This window comes from Danio rerio, chromosome 10, assembly GCF_049306965.1.
Source record: "Danio rerio strain Tuebingen ecotype United States chromosome 10, GRCz12tu, whole genome shotgun sequence".
Classification (NCBI taxonomy): Eukaryota; Metazoa; Chordata; class Actinopteri; order Cypriniformes; family Danionidae; genus Danio; species Danio rerio.
Window position 1 is genome coordinate 22550462 of NC_133185.1, and position 18218 is coordinate 22568679.

Here is an 18218-nt window from a genome sequence, read left to right on the forward strand (position 1 = left end):
GAGAAGCAAAATCTAGACAGAATTTTGGGAGAGATTCTCTGGGATACCTTACCACAAGAGGTTTTGCAGTAACAAGTTCAGAATTAGGTTAAATAAAACTGTCAGACAGACGACATTGACAAGCTACAAAAGAAAACAACAGTAAAAGTTAAGTCTTGTTTGTGCGATCTGTTTGGGAATCTGTCAGGAACTACTTGTGTCTCTTAACAAGACAACCATTGCTCCAACAAACTCTATTTCTATAGATTTTCTGGAAACCTCAGAATAATTGAATGACAGAAATCTCATTTAATTACTAAACCGCTCTTGTTTGTTACTCCTTGTTCCAGAGCACTCTTATATTCCATTTCATTTTTCATTGAAATTGTTGAAAATGTAGGGTTTTCGGGCATAGGTAGTGAGGTAAGGTGTCGAGTTTTCGAAGAGGGTGGGGTTTGACGCAGTTTTTTGCGCAGAGGAAGGGCGGTGCCTACGAATCTGCAGTGAGAACGTGACCTGTGACTAATCTTTTTTCTTTTTTTAATTTTGCAGACATCCTTAGTCGTAGTCTATCACCAACACCTAATCAGTCCTATTGCGTGTGCCAGAGTCACTCTTGGTACAAGTTCTATGATACTGCTCTTTTCCATTTCCAGTGACTTCAAGTTTCTTCCAGCCCTTTTGAGAATAGATACAACATCGAAGGATAAATGAAGAGCACTATCGATGACAACTATACTCAATCTTCTGATAGACTTTTTGAATTCCCTTCAACCAGTGATCTATATCTTTGTGGTTCCATCTCGCATAGACCTGGACACCTGACCTGTTCCCAGACAACCTTCATTGTAATCTTCTTGATTTTAAACTGAAATTTAATGTACATGGACTATTCTGCCTTGTCCTTTATGACTGACCCAGAATCTGAAGGAGTTTCTGCTTTTGCCCAGGACACCATTGTGCTTGATCTAACCATGCAGTTCCCTTTCTGTCCATGGTTGTGCCAAGCACTTTGGAGACTTGTGTGCACTTTCTTCTGCCTTTTTTATCCTTACTGTCTTTTTTTCCATTTTATCCACAATCTGAAGAATCAAATCTTGTGCTACAGACTGTTTGAAGTCCAAATGTCTTGTTTCATTCATGAGTATTTTGAATAAAGATCCTTGTGTTGTTTTGGTTGTGGAGTGTGTCAAAGTCTTTACAGCTATGGAAAAAAAGAATGAAACAACGAGAGTAAAATGGTCACACTGGTTAAAAGTGCTAGTTCTGTTATTAACCAACACTTCCTTGACAAAGCCGATGCTATGGTTTGACATTTCCTTATCTGTACAGTTCCTCATCTGCATGTTGATTTTAAATGTATGAGAGCCATAATCACCAAAGACATTGAAGGGGGGACATGTTTTGCACCCCCAATATTCAGACACTGAAAATAAAGTTGAAAAAAAGAGTTGTTGCATTACGGATTCCAGTTGCATCAACTTTAACGTGCAAGAATCTGAATTCATCAATGATTTCTTTCTCTATTAAAACATGAACATCAGTGTTAAAGGATGAAAAGGTTTTAGTAATGCAAGTCTCGTTCGAGTAAATGTAATCTCAAATGCAGTCAGGGGTTCATGAAGGGTGGAGCTCACTGCGGAGCGGCACTTACCGTCAGTCTCTAGATGAATGAACCACTCTGTTTTAACATCAGAGGTCATGTTAGGTTGCACTGCTCGGCTCCAGTCATATTCAAAGTAATTGACTCTGATTTGGTCATCTGTGTGTCTGTGCACATACTACATCCTTTGAGAGTCGGCCTGTATAATAGACAAGCTTGTACTGATTATAGGACTTTATGAAGCTTCTGAGCATGGAATGATTCATTGAACAGTTAAAAAAGATGCATTGCAACAACAATGTGGATGAATGAATCTTTAACTATAGATGTAATCTATCAATAAAGGCTGCAAGGGGAAATTCACTCTATGAAAATGTTAAGATAAAGCACAACCATAGCAGCCGTTATGTATTATTCCAGCATATATACTGTTGTCAGGGGAATGGTTCTGATGTGCATATTATACAGTAATGACAGAAATATAAATTCTGATTGTTTTGATCACTAACCTTCAGTATGGACAATAGCAGTGCAGATAGTGTCCTTAGCAAACACCGCTAACAAGAAGTACAACATAAACAGAGGCTGTACTTCCTTCTTCAGCTGAGGAAGTTCAACCTTCCAAAGGAGCTGCTGAAACAGTTCTACACTTCCATCACTGAATCAGTCCTCTGCATGTCAATAACTGTCTGATTTAGCTACCAAATCCAACCTCCGAAGACTACGTCAAATAGTTCGGACTGCTGAGCGAATCACTGGTACAACCCTCCTTACTCTCTAAGAATTCTTCACTACTTTTTGTATACATACACATTTATTTAACAACATACTTTACATGCCAATTTGCACATAATAGCTGCACATATAACGTTGTATATGGTGATATACTTGTACATACACTTGTCAATTTGTATATTTGCATTCACTACTTACTTTTATTTTTTTTAAATATTTATAATCTGTTTTTTTTGTCCTGTCTCTGTCATTCTGTTGCACTGTAGAAGCTGTCACCAAAACAAACTCCTTGTATGTGTGAACATACCCGGCAATAAAGCTCTTTCTGATCCTGATTCTGATAAAGTACATACACTAAAAATGCTAGGTTGTTGTAACCCACATTGGGTTTTCTATTAAATATAAAGTACATTTTTTAACCCAATGGCTGGGCATTTTTTAGAGTGTAAAACATACGCTCACTTTATCTGCCTTCAGAACAACCTTAATTCTTTGGGTAAAAACTCAACAAGGTTCTGGAAACCTTTCATGGACACTTTGGTCCATAGTGATATGAGAAAATTATTATTGTTGCAGAAATGGCAGCCATCTATCTGTAATAGGTCTAATGATTAGAAAGTTGGACAATCAGACAATGGATTGTAGGTAGGATTGAATAACCAGTGCACTCTTCCACCCTCAATGCCATAACTGAGGAGTCCCTTGCCTTGAGCAAGACAAAGAACCACATCTGCCCTGCTGCAGGCGCTACAGCAGGGGTGTCCAAACTTTTTTCTTCTAAAGGGCCAAAACTTGATTGACGGCTGTGTGCAGAAGTTGAATATACCAAACTTTATTACATTAAATTAGCTATTTCCTAATTTATTTGCTAATATTTTAAAAATAACTAGCTTTAAAACATATTAATAATGATGAAGTTTTATTTTTAACATTTTTTATGAACTTAATATAGTAAAAACAAACAATTCCATTTATAACACAAATAGAGTTCAATGCTGAATACGCTAGTCAAGCAGCTCTTGCCTTTGCCTTGGTTTGCTTGCTGATGTCTTGTGCATTGTCCTTTATTTGACAGTATTTACATTTTAAAAGTCTGCTTCATTTACAACATTTGATTTAGTTGGCTTTTTGTAGCTCCTAAATTAAACAATGAAACTAAAGGTTACATTAAATTGGAAATGACGATCTCTGCCAAAGATATTCGTCTCAACCCAACTCCTTTCAAAATCATTCTCACTCTTTTCAGATAGGATGGTGGGGCAAACCAAAGGTTACCAAGGGCTAACTTTAGCCCGCGGGCCCTACTTTGGGCAACCACGTGAATGTCACATCAGATCAGGCAAGCTGTTTATGATCTTATGTTGTCCAATTTTGGTGAGACTGTGTGAATTGTAGCCTCAGTTTGCTGTTCTTAAGTCCAATTTATACTTCTGCATCGAGTGCATGTGGATGATCCCCTTTCGATTTCGCAGTTGCATACCATTCAGGATAGCCTGACACCGATCATGATGCACACCTCTTAAAAGTAAAAACAAACTATTGTGACAATGTGGAGTGCAAGATATGTGATTGGTCAGGTTGATAGTGATGACTAATGTGGGCTGGTCCATGAACTGTGGGAGCAGAGTAAGGCCGGTGTCTGGAGGGTTTAACAAGTCCTTCGAAAATTAACAAGACAATCAGAGTAGCCCCATGGAGATTACTTTATGATTAAAGTAGTTGAATATCCCATGCGTTCCTGCCTCTTTCATGGGTTCCCGGTTGCAAAAAGAGACCGGTTGCAATAGGAAACATGTTGTGTTGTGCGGTAGGATGCCAAATTCAATGCTTTTAATGCCAACTGCAGACGTCCTTGGCTAAAAGGGAGCTGAATGAAGTGACACCCTAATTGGAAATTCTGGACTCTTTAGTTCTCATTTCATATCTGGTAAGTTCACGCTATGCTGAATCATACACATCACTCGTTTTTGATTGCAGCAATGATCTCAGCAAAAACAGTTAAATATGGGTAATTAAACTGCGGACAGTTTAATTAACACAAGTGCATTTCGCTGTGAGAATGCAGTTGTTTTGCTTGTTGACGATTACCTAGGCCCTGTAAAGCTCCGTCTTCTTTCCTTGTCTTTGGCTAGGCAGAACCTTGGTTTTTAGCATTACAAAGTTTTGAATCTGGTAATCATGGATCATTATTTCTTGTACATGACTACACAGAACTAAATTGTTGGCATCCAAAGACTTGTAGGCCTTTAACTTTTCTCTTGTAAAATCACTTGGAGCTTCAATGAGATTGTGTATTTAGGGCTGGATGCGTGGACATTTCGTCTTATCCAATATTCATTGTGAGGGTGCTATCGCGGATAGACCTGTCAGATAAATGCTGCTCACTTCAACGTTAATTTTGCCGAATTACTGTGCTTATCACTGGGTGACAAGCTGTTATAATACGCTGAACGCATTATGTAAATAATATATATATATATATATATATATATATATATATATATATATATATATATATATATATATATATATATATATATATAATCAATATAACTTATTTCTAAGACAACAACCTGTATCGCATCGGATGTCATTCTCTCACTGTAAATGCTAGTGTTCCTGCTTTTTTCTGAAACCAAGGTGCACGCATCTTGAATGTTTACAAACATGGTAATTTGTGTATTGCACGCATTTCTGATGCAAACATAAAACACAGTAGACCATAAAAACTTCACTGCCTGCTAGTGTTTTGGAGGTGCTATTGCCAGAGGAGCACAGACACAATGCATATGTATAAATGGTCGAAAATGTTTAAGGTACACTGATCACTCCACGCAGAAGTATTTATCAGGCTTAAAGCTGACACGAGTATCTCTGTAGAGTTTTTTTTCCCATCTGCCGCTGCAGATCAGCTTGTCCAAGGTTTAATGTGTTGTTCAAACATGCTCTTCTGGTGAACTTGGTCAAGTTAGCGTTGTCTTTCTGCTAGGTTGAACTAGTCTGATAATTTTTTTCTGACCTCTGGCATTAACAAAGCATTTTCATCCACAGAACTTTACTCTCTTTTTTCAAGGTTGTGCTTGAAACTCTGCATAGTTTGACTTAAATCAACTTTAATCTCTATTCTGATGGTTGGTCTGAACTTCAGCCTGCATGCTTAAATGCATTAATGTGATGGGCTGATCAGTTATTTGTGATATCCAGCAGTAAATAATGTGTATCTACTAAAGTAGCTGGGCTTTGTGAAATATGTTCCTCTATTTGGGACCAAAATCTACTTACCTACTTTTGTTCTCAGGTGCATCCATATATGATGATTATGTGACATGTCTTCAAAAAAAATTAAATCAAACGACTCTCAAAGTATTTCAAATCATTTTAATGTCACCAGTTAATGAATTAGGTAGATCATGGTCTTGATACAACCACAATAAAACCCTCATGCTTCTGGCATCTCTCACTCATTCAACACTTTTTCTTTTGAGTTTACAATAGAACAGTTCTAGTTCAGATATTAGAAAACAGTGAAAAAGATCAAGTGCATTAAACTGAACATGAGTTGTTTTATTACAGGACTCAATGCTTTGACTCAAATCAGAAAAAGGTGAGTGTTTGTTAAACACAAAGAAAACACACTCTTGAGTGCACTAATGAATATCTGAGACTTGAACATGATGACTGAAAACATCAAATGTGCTTAACCATTTCACAAGAGCCAGAAAAGTGTCACCTAAAAATAAACGCTGTTATGTTTGGCGGGGTATCAAAGTTATTTGTATAAGTGTAGTTATGCTTTATCATTTCAGTTAGTACCTGGATAATTCGCAATTTTAATTTTTAAACTGAGTCATAAATATGAAAACTGAAATGATTTACTGTGGTAATCGACAACAAGCAACTGAGGTTGAAATAATCATAGAAAACTATGATTATCATCCATAACAGAGCAGTTTGTAGTCAATAACCCCTTTTGTACTTCAAAACCCCTCTCCCTTTCACTGAAACTGATGTAAACAGGGCAGTAATTTCTAGGTTTTAAACATTTACTAACACATTTAAGCTTTTCTCAGCAGAATGGCATAACAATATTACAACTAAACTCAAGAAAAGACATACTACAAACGAAAAGGGAATTAATAATTAACAAAAATAGGAGTGAACAAGACACTGATGTTTTTTTTTACAACTTTAGATATTCAAAAGCATCAAGTCACATGGTCTGTTACATGAATGTCATAATCAACTTAATCTTTGGGACCTTTCATATTCCAAGTGCAGCAATTCCTATGCAAATCTAGTACCCCGCATGAAAGACTCAAGCCTTTATCAAGTGCCATCCTACCTGAAATACCGGACATCTGGATATTATGGAAAAGCATAAGGAGACAGCCACCATATAAATCCTGACCACCAGATAGACTAGATCTGCTTTCATTTATAATGTTCTAACAAAGAAACCAAGCAAAGCAAGGGTTGACACGCACAAACTTTTGCATTTCCTAAAAATACTGAAGTATCAGTAACCTCCCTGGTGTGTGACATGAGAAATAAAGAGTGAATGCTCTAAGGACGGGACGGAGACCTGGATCAGGTTAGAATGTTGCATTAAAGTGATGGTTTGCCCAAAAATGAAAATTTGCTAGTAATTTGCTCACCCTCAGGTCTTCCGAAATGCAGTAGACTTATGTTTTTAATATGCTGAGCACTAAAGAAGGTTTTCAGATGAACAGTTTCTTGCACAGACTGCAATCTATCATCATGATCTGCAGATAAATATTTAGTAACTATTAAAGTGCTTGCAGCCATTGACTTGCATTTTATGAATCAGCAAGGACTGTAGTTTCAGCTGAAAACAATCCCTAATGTTCTGCCGAAGAAAGTCAAATTGGAGAGCCTGAGAGCAAAAAAAGGATTAACAGCAGATTTTCATATTTTGGTGAGTTTTTTAGGCAAGTTTGACTGCATTAATCCACTTATTTGACATATAAACATGTATAATACAGACAATCCCATTAAACTTGAGTTCCAATCTCAAAAAAACAGAACAGAATTGTTTGTACCTGCGCAAAATCCCATTTATATGCTCTCCTTCCACTTTCTTTTCGATGTTAATTCTGCCAGTTCTCACATTCGCAGGAGTTGAGCGTAGTTTAAGAATTAACAGCCCTATAAAACGCAAGCTGAGCCTGTTGGTGAGGATGTTGCGGTTGGCGTAAGACTAACCTCTCTCTCATTTCCAGAAGAGGTTTTTCTGTGATCCTGTGAAGGCTGCTTGGCTTTTTGCTGGCAGTGAACATTCACACGGTAAATGAGGAGCAGTTCATCACAGTTTAAACTGCAAACAACTTCCTGAACTTGAAGCTGGAAGGGCGTTTGCACAATCGATTCTGATGATGTAAAGAAATGAGAGTGAAATACTGCTTTGGCAGGAGAATCTGCAATTAATAAACGGCAATATTTTGGCTCATCTCAGCAGTTTAGCTTAGATGCCCTCTACAGAAAGAGGAAGCAAACTAACAGCACAAAAATAAAAGATGTGAGCGTGCGGTATGACAGCTACTGCAGGAACGTTCATATGGCAATGATGAAACCTCGGGAATAAATGCTTCTGATTTCTTTGTGGCTACAAATAATGACCCGGTAAGCAAAACTGTCCTGTTGTGGGCCATTTTAGCTCAGGCGTAGATCTGACTTGAGCCTGCAGTGTGAGTGTTTTCAGCTCCTAGTCGTTGTTCTTGGGAGGGTTGAGAAGGTTTTACAACATTGACATAGTCGTGCACACTGACGTCCATGTTTTTAGCTCTGAGAGCAGCAGTGTGAAGCTTCTCCAGGAAATCTGGCATGCCTGTGGGAGAGAGAGAGAGAGAGGGGTGGGGGGTGAAATGGAAGTGAACAGGTGTCATGAAAAAGCAGCTGCAGAAAGGGCAGATTTCAAGGACAACTATCATGATTACAACTGTGAAATTCAACACTGAGATATTACCGTTACATTCAGTAACAATGACAGACCAATTAAGAATGACTTAGTGAGGCCAACCTTTTTATTCTATATAGTAAATAGTAATATATATAAATATAAATATATATGTGTGTGTGTGTGTGTGCGCGTGTAACCTTTGGTTTAAAAAAAAAAAAACACCAAAACTAATGAAATCACAACAAAAACACTACATTTCTTTGAAAAGTGAATATTATTTTTTGTAAACATGCACATATTCAATTTTTAAAAGGGTTTTTAACCTTTTTTTAATAGAACAGAGTACAGTTGGGACAGGAAGGTGTGGGGAGCAAAGAGAGAGGGAAATGATCAGCAAATGACCTTGAGACTTGAATAGGGTCACCGTGAGCACCTCAGTGTCAGTGCAGTTTATTTCTTTACTAAAAATCTAAAAAAACAAAACAAAAAAAATATATTCAATGGCCACTTTACTAGGTACACCTATCCGACCGAGCAGCAGAATAAGGAAGAAAGGGGATTTAGGTGACTTTAAACGTGGCATGGTTGTTGCTGGTCTGGGTACTTCAGAAACTACTGACCAATTCTAGATTTTACCGAGAATGGTCTGAAAAAATGAAAAAAAATCCAGTTCTGTCAGCGCAAATCCCTTTTGATGCCAGAGGTCAGAGTAGAATGGCCAGCCTGGTTTGAGCTGAGAGAAAGGCAACAGTAACTATGTTACTGTATAACAGAGGTATGCAGCAAAGCATTTCTGAGTGTACAACACGTCCAACCTTAAAGCAGATGAGCTACAGCAGCAGAAGACCACACCGGGTGCCACTCCTGCCAGCTAAGAACAGGAAACCGAGGCTACAATTCACACAGGCTCACCAAAATTGGACAATAGAAGATTCTCGACATCTGCTGCAACATTTGGATGATTGGGTGAGAATTTGGCATCAACAACTTAAAAGCATGGATCTATCCTGCCTCGTATCAGCGGTTTGGGTTAGTGGTGTAATGGTGTGGGGGATATTGTCTTGGCACACTTTGGGCCCATTAGTACCAACTGAGCATGATGTCAATGCCACAGCCTGCCTGAGTATTGTTGCGAACCAAGTCTATCTCTTTAACCACAGTGTACCCATCTTCTGATGGCTACTTCCAGCAGGATAACGTGCCATGTCAAAGCGTGAATCATCTCAGACTGGATTCTTGAACATGACAATGAGTTCACTGTACTCAAATGGCTTCCACAGTCACCAGAGCTCAATCCAATAGAGCACATTTGGGATGTGGTGGAATGGGAGATTGGCATCATGGATGTGCAGCCGACAAATCAGCAGAAACTGCATGATGCTATCATGTCAAAATGGACCAAAATCTCTGAGGAATATTTTTAGCACCTTGTCAAATATATGCCACAAAAGATTAAAGCAGTTCTGAAAATAACCCGGGGGTCCAACCTAGAACTAGTAAGGTGTACAGCATAAAGTGGCCAGTGAGTGTGTATGAACCAGAATATCTAAATCAAACAAAAAAAGGCACAAATATTTATATCAACCCTAAATCTTTGAGCATATTCTTCAAAAAATGTTAAAATTCAAATGTGCATGATTAGTAAGAATATTTATAAATGCTCAATAATTCCCAATCAATTCTTTAATGTGTGGCAATTTTTTTTATTTTTAACCCTTCATACAGCCCATTGAAAAAAAAAACTCTTAATAATTGGGGCACACGACAGAAAGATAGAGTGTATAACGGATGGCTTACCACTGGACACCATCCAGCTGACACAGTAGCGAGGGAAGACTGTCTGGGGGTCATCGCTGTAAGTCAGCAGGTAGTCAAAGCCATTCTGTTAAGACAAGATAACTAGCTTAAGTATGTATACTCAGACTAACCGCAGACAGAACAACCCACAGGAGATTCCCAGCTCTCACCTCATCAAATGAGCGGTGTGGCCGGATGACCATCTTTGACTGGTATGAATGCACTCGGACAAACTCCTGGGTCTCCGGGACACAGGGGTGTTTCACAGCTCTGAGTGGAGAGCAAAGCACATTTAAAGAGGTCTGTGAATTCACTTTTTTAACATTAGACAGTAATGTTTCTGTAAAATGTGCAATGAAGCCAGTAAGGAGCTACTTCCTGGATTTGTGACATCACCCATAAAATTTACATAAACCCCAAGCCTAGGCATGATGCACTAGGTAATTGGCCAATCACAACACAGAGAGCCAGCTGACTAATGAAAACCCATTGTGTAATTCTGAGGAAAGGGCTTCACTGTACAAGGAAGTCAACAGACTGCTTTTAAGAGAATAAAAACCAATGGTGTAAAATAAAGTAAAAAGTAATGATTTAAAAATAAATAAATAACTTATAAAACTAAACACACATTACAGTGCACATTATAAACACAAAGCTGACTGACCACCACATTAATATAAGGGAAATACCAAAACCAGACAACATGCTTATAAACAAATAGTGAACAACAAACTGGCAACAGCACTTACCTTGAGACTAAGATCATCAAGTTGTTCTCTAGGTCGACTTGATATCGACGCACATAGACATAATCCCTGGAGTACATAGGATACTAGACAGAAAAGGTCAGCATAATTAGGACATACCTGTGATTCAACAAAAGTGTACACATTAACAGACATGCGGAATTAAACGGAAAACTTGATGACTAATGTATTTCATATGTTACTGGAAACTCAAATATCCACATTCCTAGCGTTACCTTCAAAAAAGACACTAATTTGAACCCTCATAGTCCCTTGAACTTTTATTATTTATATCTGTTTCGTTTGATTATGGGAGCTTATTGGTCACATGTCATACACTTTACACTCAAGAGTAAACTTTGAGGTAATATTAAAGTATAAATTTAACTTTTAATCAACAAGGGCACATAAAATGATTAAAAGTGACAGTAAGGACATTTCTAACGTTACAATATTGTAAATCAGGGGTGCCCAAACTCGGTCCTGGAGGGCCGGTGTGCTGCAGATTTTAGCTCGAACTTGCCTCAATACCTAGTTATGAGGCGATCACACTAGACATTGAATGTGCGAAATTCTGTCGTACGGTGCTGTGAAAAGGGGCGGGATTAAACAAAGATGATTAGACATTTAAAAAAGTGAACGATTGGTCCATATTTTACATTGCTGTCTAGAGAGGTCATGTTTTGATCTTCGATTTGTCTCTAAAAGTCACTTTATGTGATTTTGCAGGTCAGAGTTCTCCAAGCTTGAACTTTGCAACGCAGCCAACTGTGAAACTTGTCACACGAGCCTGTGTTTGCGGTCTGATGCATTCATGTGCATATGAATGAAAGTCTACGGGACGAAAAGTCCAGTGTGGCCGCAGCTTTAGAGCTTGATTAGCTAGCCCAGGTGAGTCTGACTGGGGTTGGAACTAAAGTTCGCAGGACACCAGCCCTTCAGCACTGAGATTGGGCACCCTTATTGTAAATGACTTATAATTTTAATAAATGCTTTACAATAGTGCTTTATAATAATTCATGGTAATTTACACATTAAGTAACAACTGTTTTCAACACTGATATTGAAGAGATTTATTCCTTTTGCAGCAAAATAACATATTTAAATGATTTCTAAAGATTTATGTGACGTTAAAGACTGAAGTAATAATGCTAAATTCAATTCACAATAAGAGCTATATCCAAATATAAAATAGATATTCTTTAATTTACTAATAATTCAATGTTACTGCTTAAATATTTGATCTATTATATATATATATATATATATATATATATATATATATATATATATATATATATATATATATATATAAATATATATATATATATATAAATAGAATAGTCAAGTGAATTGATAAAAAATATTTATGATTCAAACAGAATAAAATGAATTAAACTTATCAAACCCAAACACCAAAGTTAGGATGATTAATGAACTTTGACTCTGCTGAACTTCAGTCATTTCATTTCATGCTAATATTTGCACAGAAGTACCATTTTATGTAAACCTTTTCTTAAACCACTTCATTTGCATGCTTACATAAGGTCTTTAAAGCTACTAGTTTGCACACTTTGTTCACCCAAACATTTTAATTTACTCACCCTATACTTGTTTCTTTATTCGGTTGATCACAAAACAGAATATTTTTAAGAAAGCTGGAATCCTGTAAGCATTGACTTCCATAGTAGGAAAAACATTCTGTGAGAGTCAATCTTTACAGGTTTCCAGTTTTTTTTTCAAAATATCTTTTGTGTTCAACAAATAAAGAAACTCATAATGATGACGGTATTTTTATTTTTGGGTGAACTAAACATTTAGGTTGATCAACCTATAATGATTTTTTCATCCAGGCATCCATGTCAAGCAATTGGTAGACAATTTGAATGAACCCAGAACAGATTGATGAACCATGACAGAAAGAAGATTAAGCTTAAAGGCTTGTAAATCTTCTGTCAACTAGTAGTAGATTACGCTCAAGTTAATTCATCTCAGCCCAGATTCATTCAGAAACAAAACATGGCAATACTGCTCTGAGATGCGCAAACATTCTGCTCCAGCTTTGACTGGTACTAATTTTTGTGCGCAAAGCAAAGATAAGTGAGGCCTTGAGATGAAAAACCATACAAGTCCATATTTTAACAAATTTTAAGAAATAAGATTTTTTAATTTGGATTATAAACATTTTATTATATATTTTTATTATACTTGATTTATATTAAATATTAATATGTCTCAAATGTGGAAAAACGCTGCATGTCCAGTTAGTGTTGAATAACAGTGTAACTCCAATTTTAAAGATCTGATTCCTTTATCTTAGTTTTAACAAAGCAACAGAAACTTCAGGTTAATATGAAGCATTTCTTTTGAGGTTATTATTATTAATATCATTATTAAAAAACTGAAAATACAGTATGAACAATGTACAATGCTCAGACTTTTACAAGCAATAAGAATCAATTATTAATAATAAAAAAAAACAAATACATAAAATACAGACATACATCATTGCTAAATATTGTTTGTTTGTTTAGAAAAGCTCACCTCTTTCAGTGGCTTTTTTTCCTGGTTTTTGTTGTCCTCTTTTGATTCAAATATACTTTCCCAGAATCCCCAAAGCCTTCCTTACTCTGTACTTCCATTTGTTCAAGTTGGCCTTTAAATGTCCTAAGCCGACATGACAGCATACTGCATCTCTATTTGTCTTAGTGGACATAAATAGTATTTTGATGTGACGCTATTTTAAACTCTTGGTATCTCAAAAATACCCCTAAACTGTTTCTCTATACAAAGTTCACACATAGAATTAATGTAACATGGTTATCTTATTTTTGTTTGTTTTTTTGGACGTGGATGATTGTTCGTCGCACATACTCAAATATTATCATGAAAATGCGACTTACTCAAAATGACAACTGCTTATTTGTTTAATTAGTTTAATAAAATCCTTTGTGCTCACGTGCTGAAAACCAGGAAAACAGCACAGTCTATCTTTAAATGTATAAACTTAAAAATGTTTATATTGCCAATAAATGAATAACATTTAAAAGTGATACAGAAAGATGTTTTCTGCTTTTCTAACTTTAATTATAAGGTCTTTCTTATAAGTTTAATGAGCCAGTAATTCGGTACTCGGTAATACCAGCTTGCACAATGTAAAAACAACAATAATGATACTATGATAGACTATAAATATCACACTATTCCCTAATTATGACAGAACGTAATGGAAAATATCATTCAGAGCTTACTGGAAAATGTGTAGCCCAGTGAACGACCTCAGTGCCTGTGTTGACGTCCCGGTCCACCACGTCCAGCCTGATAACCAGTGCATCCCACTTCTTCCTGTACTCAGTGTCCAACTGGAGTGAAGGGAAACATTTGAGAGAGTCTAAATATAACATCTAAATACCACAAGCAGATAGCAACCACAAGCACATGCCAAGATGTATCATCATCAGCACTGATAAATGAAGATCAGGGCAGGTTACATCTGAAATGCATAAAGCTATGGATGGAAACTGGAAGTGCACAGTCAAGACATTTTACTTCAATACCTGTACATTGAAGAACTGCCGAGGGGTGACGTCTGTATAGGAACCAAACACTGTAAAACAATGACCATTCAAGCTGTTAAATTACAGTTCTAAAGATTTGACAAAAATAATTTTGATGATTTTTCAATGTGTATTTTACAAATTAAATGACACAATAACATGTCATTTCACTATTTAGGACAGACCTCTGTATTCAAAAAGATGACTGCCCTCGACTGGTCTCCGCCATACTCTGAAATTTTTCTTCTCCATGACCACCTCCCAGCCCTGATCCACATGTGTAGCCACCTTCGGGCTCACATCCTGACTCCTCACCGACTCCACTGCCTGAAGCTCCCATGCACACCTAAAGACATTACAAGCTGCTTAATGCATAACATAACAAAACGAATGAAGAAAACATCTTATTTAGATGTATCAGTAAATATCTATATTTAGAAAAAAGTTCTGAACTCTGATTTTGGCTTATGAAAGTTTGGCAAGATCATTTAAAGTTACTGTATAAATAATAGGCCTATGTAGTTTATCAGACAAAGAAAGAAACTAATAGATGGATTTCTTGATTAGAAACACCAACATGTTTCAACGTGTTGCAAATATCTTGAAAGTGCTAGAATTGTCAGTTAGTATTAGCACATTGGTGACATGTTTTAACTCACTGCTAGCTAGATTTTAAAATGTTACGTATGCTGCTAATGTTTTTTTAAACATTGCTAGTAAGTGTTAAGAGGAATATAGCTTGTTGTAAAATACTGATAGCATGTTTACCTCGCTGATATGAATGCTAGCATTTTCTGGCATGGTTGGTTAACCAAAAAATGCCCCAACGCCCCTATGTCCAACCCCAACTCCCTTGATCATCTTCACAACACAATTAAGAAATTTAAGATAAAATCCAAATTCCAGACTCTTTCAAAGGCCATCCAAAATATACATGAACATACAGCGATTTTGTGAAAGCGCATTCTATACTGACACTGAGGGAAAAAAGGCTGTTGAATGAAGTCACTTTTTTTGGGCATAAAGAAGTTTCCTCGTTGCTTGATAATATTCTGATTAAACCAATAAAGGCATAAGGGCTGTTTGAATTATAATATTTTTCTAAACTCTTTAAAATATTTTTTGCCATTGTCATCGACATTGAAGAATTCAGGAATCTTGCTGTATATGGAGGATGAGGGAGCTCTCAGATTTCACCCAAAATATTTGAGTTCTGAAGATGAATTAACTCTTTCAAATGGTTTGGATTGACATGAGGGTGAGTAATCATTATTTTTATTTTTAATTTGGCTGAACTAACATTTTAGTGCAGGCTACTTTTGGGAGCTTATCTAGAGACAGAAAAACTGACGGATAATAGAAAAGAAGCTCAAATAAAGTCCAGATGGAATTTTGAATTAAGATTCTGACAGCTAGAGTGCGTTTCCCGTTGGTTACTAAATAGGTGGTTCTCTCATCTGCCGCATTTGCTCATAAATGCTACATTTAGTGTCAAAGACACTTTAGAAACATGATAGAAAGAAACAGTATCTATTGTGTTGCAAAAAGGGACACACATCATCCCATATAACATTCAAGAGGTATAAAACATCCCAGAGGAGAGGGGGTTATTACCTTCTCAACTCATCATCTCGAATCTTCTCGTCTTCCCACATGAAGACTCCAGCCAGAGCCGCGACGAGTTTTCCAGTAGGGGCGTGTTTGCTTTGCAGGCGCCGCCATATGCTGCCCACGAGTGTCCACCTGGTTCTCTCAGAGTACAGGTTTGAGTACAGCTCTCCTATCTGAAAGGCCCTTCTAAGCCTCTGGCCTGTTACAAAACTACAATGGTTTGCGAATATAGACAATAGTTTCTCCTTCTTGTTGTCGGAGGCCAGTTTGTTGGTTCCCCTTCCTGCTTTCTGAAGCCATGACATCAGCAGGCCGACGCGCTCACCCAGCCACGAAAACCTAAACGATTTACTACTTTTTGCACCACTATTACTAAAACTGCTTATACTTTGCAGTCGGACAGCTCTTGCCCCTATGCTGCACACTGGGCGATGCTGGACGGAAGGGAACATTTTTTTCTAGACCCAAGGATCGATGATATCTAGATTAGACGTTGAAAAGCACTTTAAAGGGCCTCAAATTAGCCTAAAACAACGCTTTGTTATACAGATCAATTCCCATGTGGTAACTGGACCCATAAACAAGTGCAACCCAATGTCAAGTTGACATGCACTAGCTGTTATCTTGCAAAATATGACACGACAGGTTTTGATGAACAGCTGCGACGCATATGGACTGAATAATAGGCTGAATAATATCACTTTACGTATTGCCGGCTCATGTTATAAGGCGATTTAGTAGTCATCTTCTACATAAACAGCTTGACGTAAACGAATAACAGATCTACTGACTAACCTAGCTAGCCTATCTTTTATGACATGCGACCGCGAGCAAACTGTATGTAAATCAACGCTAACAACACTAATGTTTTCAACCACGTGTCAAACCTGATATTTTATAATAGATACACTGATTTTTGTATTCCTAACGTTACATTTATCTTACTTTTATCCTCGTGCGTTAGCTTCATGCCCTCACATCTTTCTAGTGGAGCGTAAGTCGCATGACGAACACGCCTGTTTTCCACGCCCATTTCCGTTTTCCGAGTCCCCATTGGATGTCTCTGATGTGAGTGATGCGCCGTTCATTCTGATAGGGTGAAAGAGCTGTTTGTCATCTTTAATTTCCATCCCACATCAGCCAGCAAGTTCACATAACCCTCCTCAAGTCAACCCGTGGTAAAGGTCCTCTACAACTAAAAGGTTAAACAGCTTTTACCACGTGCCTGGTTCGTGTTGTAACCAAAGAACTTACACTTGTATGCTCTTTGGTGTTGCGATAAAATGACTTGACGAACCGAGTACACATTCACTCTAGCGGCTAGCAGTTTTTTAAACGATCTTCTTTGGTTAATAATTTGGTCATAAACTATTTAATAATCTTTTTTAAATGATGTATACCCACAAATAAAACACTAAAGTAATGTATAGTAATTGCTTTTGAACCATTCTAAAGTAAAGTAATTATAGTACAACAGTTTTTTTTGTTAATGAATGCTCCAGAATACTGTAGTATTAGCTAAAGACCTTAGTAAATTGGTATTAATAAATTCTGTAATATACTTTAGGATTTACAACAGTAAACAGTGGTATTATTACATTATAGTATTCATATATCATAGAAAACTACAGAACTGTGTTATTTGTTATAATCTATATCTATCTATCTATCTATCTATCTATCTATCTATCTATCTATCTATCTATCTATCTATCTATCTATCTATCTATCTATCTATCTATCTATCTATCTATCCACCATTCAAGCACCATTTAAAGATCACTACATAATCAATAAATGTTCTTTGTTCCTGGATCAGAAAAGAAAAAGAAAAGCTTGCCTACAGTTTAAGGTCTTTTTTGTAGAACCACATGAGGGAGCTGTAGCATAAAATGCAGTAAAAGAAACATCACATTCACAAACTTCATCCCATGACTTTAATTCCGATAACGCACCACAGGAATGGGCAAAAATGAGAATCACTGGGCCTGCAACCAAAGGAAACGCCTTTGGTATTGAATACATGACTATTAATCAACAATCTTAGTGCTTTTACAACTATTTATAAACAAATAAGCATTTCTTTAATCTGTAAGTAAATAATATATATGTTTGTGTTAAATATAACATCTATATGTAGGCATACACATAATAATACATGTATCCATGAATCCAATTGGTACCAAACCAAATGAGACTGGAATGTGTTCTCTGTACTTTTTTCCCTCCTATTCACAGGCACATAAAGTATTTTAGCAGAAATTATGTGCAAT

The 18218-nt window shown here is 36.8% G+C and overlaps 1 protein-coding gene and 1 non-coding gene across 2 annotated transcripts; one reads left to right on the forward strand and one right to left on the reverse strand.

The window, feature by feature from the left end:
• The first annotated feature begins 926 nt into the window (after nt 1-926).
• On the forward strand, nt 927-1002 carry mir218b (microRNA 218b). Its single transcript, NR_030123.1, has one exon. It is a non-coding gene; the product is annotated as a microRNA 218b (primary transcript).
• A 4679-nt stretch (nt 1003-5681) lies between these two features.
• stard7 (StAR related lipid transfer domain containing 7) lies at nt 5682-16950 on the reverse strand. The gene is made up of 8 exons (XM_687902.10): nt 15949-16950; nt 14520-14680; nt 14335-14384; nt 14029-14139; nt 10781-10863; nt 10202-10301; nt 10032-10116; nt 5682-8162 (listed from the first exon to the last, which is right to left on the reverse strand). The coding sequence occupies exons 1-8, from the start codon at nt 16395-16397 to the stop codon at nt 7993-7995; spliced, it is 1209 nt and encodes a 402-aa protein (XP_692994.3). The 5' UTR covers nt 16398-16950; the 3' UTR covers nt 5682-7992.
• Nucleotides 16951-18218: the final 1268 nt, after the last annotated feature.